Below are 11,118 nucleotides of genomic sequence, written 5' to 3'. Positions count from 1 at the left end.
GAACATCAGTAAGGACACAGGTGAAAGCAACACCACCATTAACCAACTGGTTACAAGGGACACATTTAGACCATTTACACTTTAGGTGATTATGATATGGCTGGGTTTAAATCTACTATCTTGCGTCTTTTCTATTTATTTCACCAGTTCCTTGTTCCTCTTTTCCTGCCTTCTTTTAGAATACAATCTTAAAACTTCTTCATAAAAAAGTTTTAAGATTGCTTTTGTATCCTCTTTGTTGGCTCATTAATAGCTGTAACTGTGTAACTTCAATGATTCCTTTAGGGCGAATTTTTAGTGCACATCTTTAACTTAAACCAATCTACCTTCATATGATACTACACGACTTCCAGTATGTAAGAACCGCATGACTACGTATTTCCATTTCTCCCCTCTGCCTTTAGGCTATTATCATAGATTTCACTTGTGCCCGTTGAAAACCACAATCCACGATTACTTTTGCTTTCAGTGGTCAATTAGGTGTTAAAGATATCTAAATAAAAGGATATATGAAATCCTTTATGCATATAATAACCTACCTAGTCATCATTTCTAGTGTTCATTTATTTGCATAGAAGGGATGTTACTATCTTTCTTCTGCGCGAAGAACCTCCTTTAACAACTCTTGCAAGGCAGGGCTGCTGAATCTTTCAGATTTTATGTCTGGAAAACCCTCCATTTGGCCTTCATTTCTGAAAGAAATTTTCATTAGGTAAAGAATTCCAGGTTGGTAATGTCTCCTTCCATACTTTAGAGCTGTATTTCCCCGTCTCATACCTTTCATTGTTTCCTACAAGAAAGCTGCTGTCATCCTTACCTTTGTTCCTCTGTACCTAATCTTCTCTTCCTTCCTCACTTCTAAAATTTCCTCTATTGCTAGTTGAAATTTGATTGATAGTTTTTTTTTTTTTTTTTTTTTTGAGACGGAGTCTCGCTCTGTCGCCCAGGCTGGAGTGCAGTGGCGCGATCTCGGCTCACTGCAAGCTCCGCCTCCCGGGTTCACGCCATTCTCCTGCCTCAGCCTCCCAAGTAGCTGGAACTACAGGCGCCGGCCACTGCGCCCAACTAATTTTTTGTATTTTTAGTAGAGACGGGGTTTCACCGTGTTAGCCAGGATGGTCTCGATCTCCTGACCTCGTGATCCGCCCGCCTCGGCCTCCCAAAGTGCTGGGATTACAGGCGTGAACCACTGCGCCCAGCCAATACAGTTATTGTATTTATTGGGTCTCAGTAGTTGCCATCAACTCAGCTATTATTTCTTCAAAAAAAAAATTTTGAGACAGAGTCTCGCTCTGTTGTCCAGGCTGGAGTGCAATTGTGTGGTCTCGGTTCACTACAACCTCTGTCTCCCGGGTTCAAGTGATTCTCCTGCCTCAGCCTCCGCAGTAGCTGGGGTTACAGGTGCCTGCCACCATGACTGGCTAATTTTTGTATTTTTAGTAGAGACGGAGTTTCACCATGTTGGCCAGGCTGGTCGCGAACAGATGACCTCGTGATTCACCTGCCTCGGCCTCCCAAAGTGCTGGGATTACAGGCGTGAGCCACTGTGCCCAGCCATAGTTCTTCAAAAATTTTTTGTACCTCCCTTCTCCAGGGACTCCAATTACACACACATTTGTCTCCCGAAGTTGACCCACAGTTCTCTAATGCCCAATTTCTCCTACCAATTCTTCTTCATTTTCCTGTTTAAGCTGCTGTCTTCAAATTCTTTCATATCTTTTTCTAAGATGTCCAATCTGCTGTCAACCCCATTCAGTGTTTTTCATCAGATATTGCAGTTTTCATCTCCAGAGGTTCAACTTGGTGTTCTGTATCTTCCACGCCTCTACTTAGTATGTTTCTCTCTCTAGCTTTTTGAACATATGGAACACAGTCATAATACCTGCTTTAATGTCCTCGTCGACTGATTGTCATGGTGCCATTCGTGGGTGAGTTTTGATGGACTGATTTTTCCCTTCATTATGAGCTTATGTTCTCGCTTCTTTGCATATCTAGGGATTTTTTTTTTTTTCTTTTTCTTTTTTGAGACGGAGTTTCACTCTTGTTGCCCAGGCTGGAGTGCAACGGCATGATCTTGGCTCACCACAACCTCCACCTCCCTGGTTCAAGCGATTCTCCCACCTTCAGCCTCCCAAGTAGCTGGGATTACAGGCATGTGCCACCACGCCCGGCTAATTATTTTGTATTTTCGGTAGAGACAGGGTTTCTCCATGTGGGTCAGGCTGGTCTCAAACTCCCGACCTCAGGTGATCTGCCTGCCTCAGTCTCCCAAAGTGCTGGGATTACAGGCGTGAGCCACCGTGCCCGGCTGCCTAGTGATTTATTAGATGCCAAGTATTGTATATTTTACTTTATTGGGTATATTTTTTGTATTCCTATATTCTTGAGCTTTGTTCTGGAACACAATTAAGTTACTCGGAAACAGCTGTGTTCCAGTTTGGTCTTGTTTTTAAGCTTTCTGAGTTGGGACCAGGGGTAGTTTTTACATATAGTTAATTTTTCTACTACTAGGGCATCTTAGTTCTCTTCCAATGCCACCTAGATTACAAGGTTTTCCACCGTGGCTGCTGATACTATTTTCTGCTCCAAACACTGTTCCTTCTAATTCTTTTGTGTGAGTTTCCTCACAGGCATGCACTGTTAGTGTGTAACTAAATATTTGATGGAAACTCTCTGCAGATCTTGGTTCTGCTGTGCAACTCTCTCCTCAAAGGCATTCTCCCCGTGAACTCTAGCCATTTCAGCTGCCCAACTGCACCTCCACTCCAGGAGACTGCCAGGTCCTGATGGGGTAACCCCTCCTAGAGCCACAGACTTTCTGCAGATAGTAAGGACGAATAATTTTGTTTCCCCTCTCCAAAGGATCATTGTCCTTTATTGCTTACAGTTCATCGTCTTGATATTTGTTAGGTATTTAAGGAAAGAAGGTAAACCAACAACACAGGTAACTTTTAAGAAATAACTACCTTACTCTAGCAAAATACCACAGGAAAAAAAGGGACCCCACCCTCACCAGGTAATGTCACAGGCTGAAAACTTTCACCATCCAGCCTAACATGGACTTCTCCCTATGCCATGTCATGAGGGTGCTCCTCCTACTTCCAGTAGGAAGGCATCAGCAGAGGTCCCGAGGACAGCGGCAGCAGGAAACCTGGATCTCCATCCTCACCAGGCAGTAACGAGCCAGGGCCCCATCCCACACCAGCACCGTCAGAGGAAGCATGCTGAGAGATTTAAATAAGTGCCAGAGCTTCATAACATAACAGTGACGACGTCCAGGATACAGCCAAAGTCACTCATCATAACAAGAACCAGGACATTGTAAACTTGAATGAGAAAAAACCTCAAGGGATGTCAACACTAAGATGACACAGATGTTGAAAGTTTATGACAAGAATTTTTTTTTTTTTTTTGGAGACAAGGTCTCGCTCTGCCGCCCAGGTTGGAGTGGCATGAACAAGGCTCACTGCAGCCTCAACCTCCTGCGATCAAACGATCCTCCCACTTCAGCCTCCTATGGAGCTGGGACTACAGGCGCACACCACCATGTGTGTCTAACTTTTACATTTACTTTTATTTTTTGTAGAGATGAGGTCTCACTTTGTGGCCCAGGCTGATCTCAAACTCCTGGGCTGAAGCAATTCTCCTGCCTCAGCCTCACAAAGTGCTGGGGTTACAGGCGTGAGACACCATACCCACCTGGTGACAAGGATTTTAAAGCAGCCACCATGAAAATGCTTCAGTGAGCAATTATAAACACTCTTGAAGCCATTAAAAAAAAAAAAAAAAAGTCTCAGCAAATAGCCTCAGCAAAGAAACAGGAGATATAAAAAAGAAATCAAATGGAAACTTTAACTGAAACATACAATGATAGCCAAAGTTAAAGTAACTGCATGGATGGTTCAAGGGCAGAATGGAAAGGAAAGAGAAAATAACCAGTAATTCTGAAGATAAAACAATAGAAATTACCTAAACTGAGCAACAGAGAGAAAACAGACTGGAAAAAAATTGTTAAACAGAGCCTCAGGGACTCATGGACGATAATAAAAGATTGAACATTTGTGTCATCAGTGTCCCAGAAACAGGATGTGGGTGGGGCAGAAAGAGTATGCAAAGAAATAAAAAAAATAATATGTTCCACAGAATGGGTAAAAACTTTTGTAAGGCATGCATTTGATAGGGGCTTATATCTAGAAACTATAAGGAACTCAATAACAATAAAAAATAACTTTTTAAGGCCAGGCGCGGTGGCTGAAGCCTGTAATCCCAGCACTTTGGGAGGCCGAGACGGGCGGATCACAAGGTCAGGAGATCGAGACCATCCTGGCTAACACGGTGAAACCCCGTCTCTACTAAAAATACAAAAAAAAAACTAGCCGGGCGAGGTGACGGGCACCTGTAGTCCCAGCTACTCGGGAGGCTGAGGCAGGAGAATGGCGTAAACCCGGGAGGCGGAGCTTGCAGTGAGCTGAGATCCAGCCACTGCACTCCAGCACAGGCGACAGAGCAAGACTCCGTCTCAAAAAAATAAATAAATAAATAAAATAACTTTTTAAATGGGTGAAGGCCCTGAATAGACATTTCTCCAAAAAACATATACAAATGGCCAATCAGCACATGAAAAGACGCTCAACATCATCAGCCCTCAGGGAAATACAATGGTGTACAATTAATCGCCACTTAACATTCCCAGTGCAGCCAACAACTGCCATTTCCACTGTGGAAAAGTTTGGCAGTTCCTCAAGGTAGTCAAGTTACTTAACTGCTCTGTCAAATGAAGTTAATCACGTTCACTTTGGATGAATGAGTTCATATATATCAGCTATAATTGCTATAGCGATTACCACTGTGTACATTATTACCGATCGGGTCAAATTATTAGCCCCGTCTCCCTAATTCATTTACTTTTGTTACTCTGGATGAATATTTAAAGTAGTCTTGAACTGAGATATGTATGTAAAGGTTCTATCACATTGGCATATAACATGTGCTCAATAAACGAAAGCTGTAATTATTTATTTCTGAAGAGTTTACAGATTAAACTTTCCGCAAAACAAACAAAAACCAAGGCCATGCCCCAAGCTGTGAGGGGCTGAGTCTGTCCTGGTCTCTCCTAGGTACAAGGCCGGAGAGCTTACGTGGCGGCTCTCTTTAAATTAGCCCACACAGAGCGCTTCATTCCCTGCGCAGCCTTCACGTCTTCCCAGTCCAGTTTGATGTCTGGAACCTCCTCTTCTGGCTCTGGATCCTTCCTCAGGGCCCCCCGGGGGGAGGCCACCACAATGGGCAGAGGGCCACATTCCTCCCGCATTTCCACAACATGGAGACCCTTCTTATCAGCCAGCTGCTGATGGGTTTCCTAGACCAGATTCGGAACAGATTAGGTCTGAAGCACATTTGCAACATCAAGAGCAGGAACTTCCACAGGCCAGAGGAGTACAGCCTGGGGGAATTCAAAGGCCATTTCAGTGGATTTGGGTTAATGTGTTTTGTGGCTAAACTCTAATAACCTGTCACGGGTGGAGCCATTTCAGCCTCACCTGCCGCATCTGCCCACCCCAAACTGGGACAGAGGAAGGGCCTTGGCCTCTGGTCTCTTGCCTTCTAAACCCTCCTGATTATGCACCATGCTGTGCCAAACACTGCACGTGAATCTCACCAACACCCTAGATCTAACTACCAATTTACAGTAAATATAGGGGAGATAAGACATGAAGGACCCTACAGGTATTTCAGTCAGCAACAGGCCAGGAAGCACCACAAAACAAACAACCTGGTTTCCTCAACAAAAAATCGTTTCCTCAACAAAAAAAGGGGGCAGGGCGGGGGGGGGCAGTAGACGAGGGGAACCTATTTAAAAGGCATAGCAAAAACATACATTAACCTGTTCTGCAAGCTGATTTGAACATATTGTGTAAAAAAAATTTTTTTTTAATCTAACAAATGGAATTTGTTCATTTGTATGAACACTGATTGGATATTTGATGATACAAGTTACTGTTAATTTTTTAGGTATGGTAATAGTATTACAGGGTATTTTTAAAAATCCTTATCTTTTCAAAGATACACGCTGAAATATTTAGGGGTGAAATAAAATGTCTGAGATTTGGTTCAAAATAACTGGGGGTGGTACTAAGCAGCAAGACTGGTCATGAGCTGGGTGACGGCCATGGGGATTCATTGCAGAGGGAAGCCACAGAGATCTGGAAGCAGGCAGATCAGTTCAGGAGACGTTATTCAGGGTACAATGACATACCTGCTATGTCAATCCCATGATCCCAGGCCTTATGGCTGCCTTGCACTATTCTATGTATGTTTGAAATTAGAAAAGAGATGAGCCATTCCACAAACAAAATAAAATAACTTATATTGGTGTATCTTTCAATCAAAGGCACATCAGCTAAATTGGTGGCACCTTTTCCTTTTTGAGTGACATATTAAATAACGCAACCTTTTATAGCTGATGGCATTTTAGGAGAGATGATATATGGTAACTACATCAGAAGGTTTAAAAGACTAACAGAAAACAAAAATAACACATAAAAGAACAAGCCTAGGCCAGGCACAGTGGCTCATGCCTGTAACCCCAGCACTTTAGGAGGCCAAGGTAGGTGGATCATGAGGTCAGGAGTTCAAGACCAGCCTGACCAACATGTTGAAACCCCGTCTCTATTAAAAATATAAAAATTAGCCGGGCATGGTGGCACGTGCCTGTAGTCCCAGCTACTCAGGAGGGTGAGGCAGGAGAATCGCTTGAACCCAGGAGGCGGACATTGCAGTGAGCTGAGATGGAGCCACTGCACTCCAAACCGTGGTGACAGAGCGAGACTCCGTCTCAAAAAACAAAAACAAACAAAAAAAAACCCAAAAACAGAACAAGTCTACTGGATCATAAATAAAACCAACACCTTAATTAAACCTCTAACGTTTCCACTTGGAAGTGCTCTGAAGGCTGTTTAGACAGTACCCACACACAAAAGCTGTTCAGAAAACAGAAAGCTTTTACCCAAACCCTTCTTTTTCTTTTAATTTTCCTATTTTAAACAGAGACATGTAAAATTTCTCCATGGATCACTCTAACTAAAACCCACTACTATACTCCTGAAGTGCCAGGAAGTCTGCCAGAGTCCTCAGCTAACAGCGTCAGCAAATGGAGCCCACTGAACCTGGTTGTCTTTTCTGCTCATCCACCGTGCTGAGGTCTACCCATCCTTTCAGGAGACAGGCCAGCCCTGCTGGGCAGGTACGGCGGCTGCCCAAGAACGGGGGGCCGGTGCAGCCACAGCCCTGCCCTCCATGGTGGGTGACTGGGAGCCGGGCCCAGGGCTCCCACCTATGAGGAAAAGTAACCTGGCATGTTAATGTTCAGAGTTCGCACCAACCCAGGCATCAGTCCGAACCACCTACACAGGTAACAGGTGTAGTCTTGAACTGAGATATGTATGTAAAGGTTCTATCACATTGGCATATAACATGTGCTCAATAAACGAAACGAAAGCATATAACATGTGCTCAATAAACGAAAGCAGTTTCTTGTTAGGAAGAAACTGCATCAACTAACTGGCAAAATAACCAGTTAACATCATAATGACAGGATCAAATTCATATATAACAATATTAACCTTAAATGTAAATGGGCTAAATGCCCCAATTAAAAGACACAGCCTAGCAAATTGGATAAAGAGTCAAGACCCATCAGTTTGCTGTATCCAGGAGACCTATCTCACATGCAGAGACACACATAGGTTCAAAATAAAGGGATGGAGGAAGAGGTACCCTGGGTGCTTCACCCTAGCTCCAACTGAAAGGACTAAATTAGGAAATAGACTTTCTCTTTTGATTTTACTTTTCCATACTGTTGGAGCTTTAGAACAAGCATGTGTTATTTTCCTAATAACATGTAGACTGTAATTACTGGCTTTAAAAAATGCGACTTAGAAAAACCCATGAAATACTTTTTATAAGGTAATTTTCATGAACTCATCAGTGGATTTAACTAAACTGACACAGTCACAGACAGCAAAGAATGCCCAACTCCTCAGGTGGTCCCAGGAAAGCATCTCCAGGAGGCCCCAGGGCATCGCAGCCCCAACACACACAACTGAAATACAAACTAGAACTTCTGTTTCAGACCCCGGGGCAGGGTTACCTGTCTGGAGAGCCCATGGAAGAGGCCCCGGGTGAGGTTGAGCATATTAACAGACCCAGAGACCTTGGCGTACATGTCTTTGATGCCAATGAGCCGGCAGATGGTGATGATGGCTCTGTGGCAGCGGAGGCCGTAACCTAGAAAGGGAGAACCGGGTGAAAGACAGCCCGCTCGCCTGTGGCGGGAGGAGTTGCCCTGCTGACGTTCGCATGGCTTCACGCTGGGCTTCAGGAAACTGGTTCACATTCTGGTATCACCACTTCCTAGTGAGCTGACCCTTGACAACTTACTTAACTTCCAAGATGACACTTCAACAGGATACTACAAGGATTAAAAAGATGACACCTACAAATATCTTGAACACGTATCCAGGGCAAAGAAACAGGATTGTTATTGAGATTAACAAACATGCATGAAAATTCCTGACACTCCAGACTCACGTTAACTAAGGATGGAGGGACACACCTCACCCTCCTTGATAGTTACGTTACCTGAGCAGACTGGTCCACTTCCTCCTCCTGGAGAAGCTCTTCTTTCTGTTTTGGTAACACAGCCTCTCCTGGCCTTCCTCCTAGCTACTGGCCTGTGCTCCCCTTCTTGTTGGCCTCTAAATCTTGGGGGGGTCTCCCCTCCAGCCATTTGCCCTACCCTTTTCTGCCTATAATCCCTTCTCCAGAGAGCTTTAAAAACAGAAACCAAACACGTCATTCCCCATTTAAAGATCCCTCCTTCCCACTGTTCTCGAGATTAAAATAAAGAATGGCATGGCCTATTCAGAGCCTTCTGTGCCTGAGAGTCCCGCCCACCTCCCTGACCTCATCTAGACACATGACACCTCCTGCTGGCTTCCTCACCTTAAGGACTGCACTTGGGACTCCCTCTGCCTGGAATGTCCTCCCAGCTCTGCCCCCTTGGCTCCTTCTCTTCTTCAAGGTCCCATTCAAACTGCTCCTCCTCAGACAGGCCTTCTGTGACCATGCTATTCAAGGTGGCATCCTTCCTTCTGCCTTCCTCCCTTGTACTCTAACACAGCACCCTGATTAGGTCATTCAACAAAACCTGTTTATCCAATGTTTCCCCTGAATGGAAGATGGCCCCCATAAGGGCCAGGATATTGTTTGCTCACCGCAGTGTCCCCAGAGCCTACAGCAGCATCTGGCAAATGCAGGTGGAGTGAGGGAGCTGCAGGGCCCAAGTTTGGCCTCTAACATTCTTATTTGCCAGACATAAAACTCAGCACACACCTCTTATGCTCCACGGCAGAAGATCTCCTCTGGAAGTTGGACGTTACTGGCTTTCTAGTTTGACTTTTTATGGTCAAGAACTATTCCTTTACTTGAAAGGGTCAATGAACTGTGGCCTCCATAATTATGCCAGAGCATGCAGGAACTTAAGAGGATAGCTAAAGACAGGTCACAATGGGGTCCTTTGTTCTTCCAGGTGGTTATTTACACACAGAACAGGTGCCATCCATGTCTGGATGAGCGCAGGTGCGCACACACCTAGAGAAAGGTACACGTGGAAAGGGGCATCGTGCAGATTCTGGAAGGAGCTGAGAGGCAGCCTCTACCCTGCCACTGCTCACTGGATAACCGTGACAAGAAGGGCCCCCTTAAAATACTTACTTGGCAGGGCTGCTGGTGAGCACCGTGAAGGTGTGTAATACAGTACCTGGACCAGCACAGACAGTGCATGAACGCTGCCACTGCGTGACACACACACCAACACCCACGTGGTCGTGGTCGCGGTCGGTCTGATGGTAATGATTTCACTACCTTCCAGGCAGAACACTGAATAAATATGGCCACGTTTTGCAGTGCTGTGTGTGGAACTGAACAGTGTTCTACAGCCGAGGCAGAAGTGTTCCATGGTGAAATAAATTTGGGAACACCACAGTCTCCATTTCTCTTGGGAGATTCATATTGCATGGCAGTGCATCAATGACTGCAACATTCACAAAGATGCACAAACACTTTTGGTGCCTTTCCTTAATCCAGTTCTGCCATCCTTTTTGGAGTAACACCTTTTCTATCTCCTACAGAACTGGTAACACATAGGCGACGTCGTTTAGGAAATGCCTAGTTGAACATGTATGTACAAAATGTCTATAAATGTGTATGTATTTAGGAAATGTGTAATGGTCTAGATAATACAAAAACCTGAAAAACACAGCTTTGATTAGAAGACAGGAAAGATTTTAAAAGGTAGCTTCTTCAATTAAATTAAAATTACAGCAGTCATTTGAATAGGATTTCGTTCCAAGATGGCCGAATAGGAACAGCTCTGGTCTGCTGCTCCCAGCGTGAGTGACGCAAAAGACAGCTGATTTCTGCATTTTCAACTGAGGTACCTGGTTCATCTCACTGAGACCGGTTGGACGGTGGGTGCAGCCCATGAAGCAGGGTGAGGCATCGCCTCACCTGGGAAGCACGAGGGGTCAGGGGATTTCCCTTTCCTAGCCAAGGAAAGCTGTGACAGACTGTACCAAGAAAATTGGGACACTGCCCCCTACATACTGCGCTTTTCCAATGGTCATAGCAGACGGCACACCCAGAGATTACATCCCGTGCCTGGCTCAGCAGGTCCCACGCACACAGAGCCTTGCTCACTGCTAGCACAGCAGTCCGAGATCAAGCAGTGAGGCAGCAGCCCTGGCTGGGGGAGGGGTATCCGCAATTGCTGAGGCTTGAGCAGGTAAACATAGCGGCCAGGAAGGTCAAACTGGGTGGAGCCCACTGCAGCTCAACAAGGCCCACCTGCCTCTGTAGACCCCACTTCTGTGTGCGGGGCATAGCTCAACAAAAGGCAGCAGAAACTTCTGCAGACTTAAACGTCCCTGTCTGACAGCTCTGAAGAGAGCAGTGGTTCTCCCAGCATGGTGTTTGAGCTCTGAGAATGGACAGACTGCCTCCTCAAGTGGGTCCCTCACCCCGTGTAGCCTGAGAGACACCTCCCAGTAGGGGCCGACT

At 45.2% G+C, this 11,118-nt stretch overlaps 1 protein-coding gene across 2 annotated transcripts in view; it reads right to left on the bottom strand.

Moving 5' to 3' along the window:
• Window positions 1–4,997: 4,997 nt before the first annotated feature.
• The window catches only part of MRPS5 (mitochondrial ribosomal protein S5), a 36,360-nt gene continuing 30,239 nt past the window's right edge, over window positions 4,998–11,118 (bottom strand). The window contains exons 11-12 of one of the 2 annotated variants that reach the window (XM_023211498.2): window positions 8,150–8,286; window positions 4,998–5,359 (exon numbers count right to left, since the gene is read on the bottom strand). In XM_023211498.2, the coding sequence (XP_023067266.2) occupies window positions 5,135–5,359; window positions 8,150–8,286 (362 nt within the window). In that variant the 3' untranslated portion in view covers window positions 4,998–5,134. Of the gene's footprint in view, window positions 5,444–8,149; window positions 8,287–11,118 lie in introns of both variants that reach the window. The other variant, XM_023211499.3, reaches the window with a different exon arrangement.

The sequence above is a fragment of the Piliocolobus tephrosceles genome, chromosome 15 (assembly GCF_002776525.5).
Source record: "Piliocolobus tephrosceles isolate RC106 chromosome 15, ASM277652v3, whole genome shotgun sequence".
Classification (NCBI taxonomy): Eukaryota; Metazoa; Chordata; class Mammalia; order Primates; family Cercopithecidae; genus Piliocolobus; species Piliocolobus tephrosceles.
This window is presented reverse-complemented; position numbering and strand designations above follow the sequence as displayed.